The sequence below is a fragment of the Carya illinoinensis genome, chromosome 12 (assembly GCF_018687715.1).
Source record: "Carya illinoinensis cultivar Pawnee chromosome 12, C.illinoinensisPawnee_v1, whole genome shotgun sequence".
In the NCBI taxonomy this organism is placed as follows: domain Eukaryota; kingdom Viridiplantae; phylum Streptophyta; class Magnoliopsida; order Fagales; family Juglandaceae; genus Carya; species Carya illinoinensis.
In genome coordinates this window covers 18,823,836-18,832,500 of record NC_056763.1, presented here as the reverse complement: position 1 = coordinate 18,832,500, position 8,665 = coordinate 18,823,836, and the positions used below count along the sequence as shown (strand labels likewise).

Here is an 8,665-nt window from a genome sequence, read left to right as displayed (position 1 = left end):
TATCATTCTCACATAAATGATAAAATTATTTTCATTCAAAGAAAATCTAAATTTGTTCGAAAGAAATTAAAAATATTGATGACCGTAAAAAAGGGCATTAAATGTGATACTAAGTATACTTTAAAATTATAAATTCAAACTAAATTGATAAAATTAAAAATTCTGAAAAGATAATATAAGTGTGTACCATCCACGTATTTGTCGCTGTAAATTGTTGTCGTTTCTTCCTTGCCGACGTTGCCGTCTATAGGAGATTTCCTAAAACGACAAGAAGTAGTAAAGCCGCTCGTTTCCACACAAAGCGAGGCGAACTCAGGGCCTAGGCAAACGCAAACAAATAAACAAAAGCATAAAAAGATATGTTACAGTTCCCGGCGTTCATGACACAGTACGCGTGGTCGAAGAGGACGATTCCAACGTCGTTTCTTCTTCCCCCTCGGTGCCAACCTCACAGCGAGGAGCTTCTCCTCGCGATGGAGGAATCCGATTTTGATGAAAAGGTACCTTTAAACCAACCCCTTTCTCTTATATTATATCTGAAGCTAAACCATTTGGGTTTTGTCATATTTACCAGATATCGCAGACCCACTTGACAGCTTGTAATATCTGTCCTCATTCTGATAGTGTATGATTATAGCATTAAAGTTAAACGCAATTAGAACACAGGCGAGAGAAAATGCTTGACATAATTTGCATTAAAAAGGTTCGTCTTTTAATATAAACCACGATTAATGTGTACACAATTACAGTGTAAAAAGACTTTGGTTTACTAATCTTGCCAAAGTGCATTAAAAGAGTTTACTGATCTTGGAATACCTGGGGTTATGTTTTGTCTGCGCTATAGAAGTCTAGGTAGTTCTATGGATTTTTATCTTATGAGAAGGAGTCTGAAGTTGAAAAAGTAGGGAAAATTCCTTTTTGCTACCTGTGATTTTGGGTCGAATTTGAGTTGCCAGTTCGTGGCTATAAAAGTTTCAATTTACGTGAGGTTAATTGTTTTTGTTTTTATTTGAGTTTAATGTAAGATTTTTATTATGTTTTCTAGGCTTTTTTTAGGTCCCTTGTACACACAATGTAACAATCACCACAGTCCTACATTGGGAATAGGTTATAGAGTTATAATCATGGATCCTAAGAGCATCCACATTGGTTTTATCAAAATTATCTTTAAAATTTGATAAAAAGTATAAATTTTTCATAAATCTAAAATCTTCTTATCCATAATTCTACATTGAATTAGCTATTAGATTCATCAAAATAATAATATAATATTATTTTTTTAATAATAATATATATTGTTTTTTTCTTATTTTGCAATTAAACTAACTATATGTACATTAATAATTTAATTTGATATTTAAATTATTAATTTCTAACTAATTTCATTATTATGCCTAATGAATTAAAAACTATATATATAAAAATTAAAAAAAGTCATCATTATGCCCAATAACATTCACACAAATTACGTAGAAGGTATGAAGAAAACTGAAAAAAGAAAAGGACAGCAGTTGGTCATTAAAATGTAATAAAATAATCTTTTATGAGTGTATAATAACTATTCAAATTTGAAGGAAAACTTAAAAATCTTGTAACTCAAAACTTCCCATTATTTGGTTTGTTGAGACCAATGCAACTCTAATTTACACAAATTTATCATTTTATACATTTTGCTTGGCTTTTGATGAAGTCAATGCCAATGCTCTAAGTCCCATAGTGGCTACTCGCTAGCTGAAACAGAGTTTTTAAAAGTGATTCTAATTTCTAAGGAAGCTTCAAATTGACTATGCTTTTTGGAGTTATAGTGTAAATAGTAATTGCATTAGTAGTGGCTTAGTTAAAGTTAAATTTTGGCTAAATTATAGTTAAGTTGTTTAAAATTCTCCTACACCAGACTCAATAATTCTATTTTAATTTTAGCTATCCCCTTTTCACTAATCAAATATAGTTAGCCCAAACTGCTGGCCAAATAATATTTTGGCCATAAAATAATCTTCCCACTTCTATCTTCACCGCAAGCCACACTTGGAGAAACAAAACATCGACCAATGTTGATGCAACCTATCAAAGCTTTTTCTGCTCGTTTTTCAAGGACCATTGTTCTTTTTTTCGGTAAGTTTTTGTTACTTAATGTTCATTATCACAACAAATTCCTCTGATTGCATGATTTCTTTTTAACATTTTAATAAATTAATGAACATTTTCTAATTTTTCTTAATCATTAAATTAGGCCAAGCAGGTTTTGTAATTTTTCTTTTTCTCTATTATTTTTCACTTTTCAGGTTGGCTCTGTATTGAGATTTTCTTGGTTGAAATTTTAGAATTTGTAAAATCATGTACAGTGGAAATGAACTAGATAAACAATATTTTAATAGAAGTGATAAATATGGAGAGTTTGTTATTTAGTGGTGTTGAAAAGTGGCTAGCTAAATTTATAAAAGTGAATTTTCTAATAAAATTTTGACCAAACTTTAACTAGATCACTACTAATACTCTTAGGTCGTGCCACATAAACGTATTTTGATCTCTCAAAGCTGAAAAATATCAAGGATGTAACTCCAAGTGGCCGGTACAATCCAACTTTTAAGCCATGTATTGGCAGCTCTAACTCGACCAAAATTAAGAAATTGTTTTTTGTTAAGTAAGTGATTAGGGCTATCAACATTTGCAGTTTCCAGAAGACTGCAACAAATCAGTGAGAGTGATTTACGTGGCACTACTGTCCTTGTCAGGGCTATACATCTTGTTTTGATTGTTTCCTTGGTTTACTTTGAACTGATGATAATTGCCAGTGGTAAAAAAGAAGAAGAGGAACTTCTGAGTCATTTGAAGTTATATCATATTTCTGATCGTTCACTTGTCCTGAGAACTGAGAAGGTTGCCCCCCAACACCCCCACCCCCAACACAAAGAAGAGAAAATAAAAAAACCAAAGAAATGAAAAAAACTACTGTCCTTAGTGACATTATATGTAGACTCTTGAAATGTCAGGTACGTCTCTACAATGTAAATCGTAAACGATAATGTTTGTTTATACCCATCATAAGAAAGTGGTAACCCTTTGATTTGTCATCCTTTCTGTTTAGATAATAGTTTTCAGTGTTGATGAATGTAACTTATGCAGTGTAAAGAAATCAGGAAGACTAATAGCAACCTGGTTGTGATCGGGAAAACCACTGTTGATAATGATAAAAAAGACTATGACGATGATGCCAACATTGATGATGCTGACACTGCAGAGCTATCTGAAGGTGAAGAATTTGAGCAGGAAACTGCTTGAAAATTGTGTGTAGCGGCAGTACCCCTAAGTCTTAAAGCGTCTCTAAGATTCTAAATGCTAGCATATACAATGGCATCGAGTTGTATTTGAACATGCCTGGACTTGCTCTTTTATTAGCTTATGTACCTAAGAAGAACAATTGTATTTGTTTGACTGTGTCTGTTATGATTTAGGTGACCGAGATCGAAGAAATAGAGCTCCTCCCATTTTATAAATGAATTAGATAATTCTAGGGGTTGGCTCAAGTGGAAAAGGCCTTGAGTTTGGTGGTATGTTCTCTCAGGTCTAAAGTTCAAGGAGAATTTCTCTGAGTGTAAATAATCTCTAGAGGTCATCGAACTGGAAGATTTTTATTTTGACTTACCTGATATGTACTTGCGGAGAAACTCCTTGTCGAGGGCCTGTGCACTCTTGGAATTAGTCGGAATGTTGTTTCTAGATACTCAATGTTTTAATTTAGAGAAATGCTATAGTAAAAATAAAAATAAAAATCTTTTAAAAATAAACCTACAAATCGACATAACTTCATATAATACGTTAAATTTATTTTATAATAAAAGTAATTTTACCATCCAATATATTACATTTGGTCATGTTAGTTTGTGAATTTAATTTTATAAAATTTCTATATGAATAAAGCATTTCTCTTCGATCTCAAATGATCTCGTCATTGACTTTGCCAAGAAACATAAAATCGTATCTTGTTCAAGACATACTTTTTATACTTTTGAAATCTCTTGTATAGTTTGTATTTAAGATAAAAGGAATGAAATCATTCGATTCATGTATTTGACAACATTTTCCTTGGATGTGACCATGGTTAATGAGGTTGGCATCAGTTAATCAACAAATTCTGTCTTGATTCGAGAAGTGGGCAGAAAGTTTACTCTATCTTTCTTTTATCATTTGGTCGATCTTTTTGAGTTAACCATTCGCAAAAGCATCCCAATTTCCCAGCCATTATTCCCAAGAATATAAATCGAAGAAAGCTCAAAATTTGGAGCACTCCATGCCTAACTCTCCTCTGTCTCAATCGAAAGGTCTCAAACCTATCATCTCTCCACAATTGGAGTCATGCTACAGGCATCACGGACCCGTTCATATTTGTATTTTCTATGTCACTTAATTTTGACCTGAACCGTTAAAATTAAATCTAAATCTATTATTATAATGTCGTATCGTATTCGTATTAAATTAACAAGTCATATAACGAATCGTTTCCGCTAATTTTCTTTCTATTAGTAAGGTAATTTATTGGGGAAGCTTAGTAACTAGGAATCGGATGCCTCCATTGCTGACCAGCCAATCTGAAAACACAAACCCAATAAAAAATCATTAATGGAATTTTTCCAACACTAAACACAATACAAAAGCAATTCAAAAGGAGAAAAGCATTCAGAGTAATTTCAGACCCCACACAAGAAAAGACTTACAAACGACTGAAAATCTGAAACACCCACGTCAATAGCAAATTTTGACACAGCACGTGCGACCTTGGACTGGAATTTTCTTCTGTACACACAATTAAAAGTATATTTATAAGCTTAAGGTTTAACAAATTAAAGACTTAATTTAAAAAGTATCCATTTTTTTTTTTATCGAAACTTATGTGACAGATTTTAACATTTTCAGTTTACTTAGCGTGTCAATAAAAAATTTACAAAGACATTTATTCCAAATAAAATTTGACATAAGGCTATTATATATATATATATATATATATATATATATTCATAAAACGAGTCTAAATAATAATATTTTTTATGTTAGTTGATGTGACAAACTTCTACATTAACAGGCATAATTGATAGGAAAATGATAATTTGCAACTATTTTATAAATACTTTACAAAAAATGGAAGGTAATTTTGTAATATTAAAATTTATTTTTAATAAAATTGTATGATTTTATTGATTATTTGAAAATGAGATATAAAATAATTATAAAAGAATTATAGGTATATCATTACTTTAATTGATATACCAATATAAAATTTTCTATATATATATATATATATATATTTAAAATTAGTGAGATGACTCTAATCACTTATGATAAAGTAGAGATTTGCATCTATGTCTTAACTGAATAAAATGTATAATCTTATTTGATTGGTTTGGTTATATAAAATTAAACTATATAATTTTATCTTATATAATTATTTACAATTTTTTTAAACTTTAACATAAAATATAATTAACAATTTAACTTTTTCGAATCTTAAACAAAAAATCATATTAAAAAATTATATTATAACAATATTTTATTCGATTTTTAACTTAACATCTCGTCTTATTTAAACTGGGTAACCAAACGAAACGTCTCAAAATTTAAAATAATTCAATATTGCAACTGCATAATTCAAAAGTAATTTTATAAAATAACTTATAAAAAAGATTTATTTTATTAAAACATATATACATATATAACTCATTTTTTCCATTCAAATATATTTATCTCAAGATAATATGTTAATACACAAAAGAAAGTCGTTATAACTTTAAAAAATTATAACACCAATATATATACATATATGTAATGCAAATAACTTTGAACAAAATTCAAATACGCAGATTCATTGATCATCGCCATCATATAAGATCTCATTCAAAAAATCCTTCAAAATCCGATCAAAATCACGAAATTTAATTCAGGTATACAGTCGGTCTTTCTTTTTTAATGTACTGGACTAATTTTTCTGACACCCTCAGTTTATATTAGCTTCGAGTGTCATTTCCTTGATACGTTTCTATATTTTGGGGGCCCGGCGCAAGCAATTGCAGTGAGGAACACCCCAGGAATACGGATACAGAACTCTAGGGTTTTCCTGTATATGGCAATCATAGCGATAAGCTTTCTCGGAGCAATTCCGAGTACGCGGGACGAGGTGATATGCCACCGAGTTCTTCAACAAACCGGCCGATAAGAGCGGAGATCCGTACGCATAGGGAGGATGGACGACTCTGGGAGTAGTCGATGTAGGAGGGGAGATTTTCTTGAGAGATTTCGGCGGCGAAAGGACGGCTCTGATTTTCGGAGAATGGGACATCGACGACGAAGCTCGATCGTATTCTTCAATAATATTGGCCAAATCTTCATCGGAGGTGATTGAAACTAGAGTTTCCAAATCTCCGCTCGGCAACTGACACCTTAGAGTAACGGAATAGCCACAAAACTCACCGAGCTTAACCATTAACTCTGTAAAATCCCAAACCAAAAAGCAAAACACTCTCAACAAATAGATTCACGGAAAACAGAACGATTTCCTCGAAATCGAATCGAAACACGAGTAGCACGAATCCAAAAACACGAACCTGCATGGGAAATAGAGCGATTGACGGCGAGGACACGGGTGAGGCCGCCGACATAGCGAAGGTTGCCGTCGGTAGGGCGAGGGAGGATCTTTCCGCCATAGCTACAGAGAAACTTGATAGTCTCCGACTCCGTAGCTCGGTTAGACTTCATGGCAGAAGATCCGTACACAATCTGGCTCAGTTCGAAGCAAAAGAGAAAGATAAAGCTCTAGAGAGAGAGAAAGGACTGATCAAACAACTGGGACGAGGTTTTGGCGGGGTATTTATTGAACAGAGAACCGGAGGTTGACGACAGAGAGTGGACTCCACATTAGTAAAACTTGTTGGAAACGAAAAAGGAAAGCAACAACCGAACCCAACTGCAACTCCGAGCGACAAATGCCGTTTAGTAGTAGGAAATTCCAAGTGGTGGGGCTCACACTGGGTCCGGTCCAATGGACCAGAGGCAGTTTAAAAGAACGGTTCATTCTGTTAATTCATTTAGCTGCTGACACCTGTGACTTTTTCTTGGCCTGGGTCCCCCAAAAGACCTATATACTCTACTTTTTGAAAACTTATTAATCACCACAAATTACATATTTTATATATTTTAAAATTATTTATTATTTTTTTTTATTTTTTATTAAATTAATTAAATTATTTTATTTATCATACTTGCACTATATATTTTTTATAAAAAATAAAATAATAAAATAAATATAATATATAGTATATAAATATAATAAGTAAAATTATTCTTTCAACAGTGACTCAGCGTATTTAATTGTAAAAAAAAATAAAAATACTATATCTTATATTTTATTTTTCTATATGATAGTTAGAATTCATGAACTCACACTCTCTTTCTTTTCATAAAAGAAAAGAAAAACGTAAAGAAAAATTACTTTTGATCACCACAAATCCAATATCAATCAAGGTCAAATCTAAGGGCTATCGAGTAAGAGAAAGTTTTGTAGTATAGAACAAACTTATAAATTAAGATTGTTTTATTTAATTTATTTATGATAAAAATAATTTTATAATTTAATATATTATATCAAATCATATTAATTTATAAATTTATATTTATATTAAATAATTTTTCTTTGAAAAAAAAAATAAACATTTCATGTGGATGCTAAAATATCCTTTTATCTAAAGAATAAGGAAAGAAAAACCCAAAAAATCCAAGATTAAAATAAAAAGAAGGGAGAAAAAAGACATAACAAAATTGACTAGTAACTTGTTCTCAAAGCAAAGTGCCAAATTTAGACATTAGTCACTGTTATAAGAAATGCTACTCAATCTCTTCAATCTTTACATGTCACATTTTTTTAAAATTTTAAAATTTTTAATATTTTTTTAAAATTTTGTTTTGAATTTATTCTTCTTAAACTAATTAAATTATTTTATTCATTATCTATATATTAAATATTTGATAAAAAGAAAAAAAAATATGATGTATGTAGGTTGTATAAATAGTAAAAGATAAAAAATTTTATATACCGTATTATTATTTCACTTACATCTTATTAAATAGGATATAATACATTTATTATTATTAAATAATTATTTATTATATTTTTTATTATTATTAAATAATAATAAATACGTCACATTATATATAATATGATATAAATGAGATGATGGTATAGTATATAGTATTGCTACGGATAAAGTATTGCTCCGAAGAAGTTGTGTAAATTTTTAATTATTTTTAATTATAACAGATACGTAACTGTAAGCTGAGTCATCCCGACGGGGACACGTGGAAGGCAACGACGAGTATACGTGGCATGATATTAAGGCATCAGGCACAAGTGATATTTCCCAAAAATTAAGTTAGGGTACAGGTGCATGTGGAGCTATAACGCCATATTCTGGCATTTTCTCGCCGGAAAATGACAAAAAATTAGTCCCCACCGCCCACAATCTGATAGTGACGAAAAGGTTACTATTTTAATTTTATATTAATTTCAGATTTCAATTTACCTTATTTGTAATTTCACTTGTTAGTTAAATACTCGAGGATAAATTATATTTATAATTATAAAATATGTAATTGTCGCACAATTGTGCTAGTAGTGGTATAA

The 8,665-nt window shown here is 30.7% G+C and overlaps 2 protein-coding genes across 2 annotated transcripts; one reads left to right on the top strand and one right to left on the bottom strand.

Annotated features, from left to right (window-relative positions):
- The first annotated feature begins 299 nt into the window (after nt 1-299).
- Nucleotides 300-3,501, top strand: LOC122289085. Its single transcript, XM_043096007.1, has 2 exons — nt 300-500; nt 3,124-3,501. Exons 1-2 carry the CDS (start codon nt 360-362, stop codon nt 3,277-3,279), a joined length of 297 nt encoding a protein of 98 aa, XP_042951941.1. The 5' UTR covers nt 300-359; the 3' UTR covers nt 3,280-3,501.
- A 2,356-nt stretch (nt 3,502-5,857) lies between these two features.
- On the bottom strand, nt 5,858-6,950 carry LOC122290195. The gene is made up of 2 exons (XM_043097775.1): nt 6,594-6,950; nt 5,858-6,477 (listed from the first exon to the last, which is right to left on the bottom strand). The coding sequence occupies exons 1-2, from the start codon at nt 6,742-6,744 to the stop codon at nt 6,029-6,031; spliced, it is 600 nt and encodes a 199-aa protein (XP_042953709.1). The 5' UTR covers nt 6,745-6,950; the 3' UTR covers nt 5,858-6,028.
- Nucleotides 6,951-8,665: the final 1,715 nt, after the last annotated feature.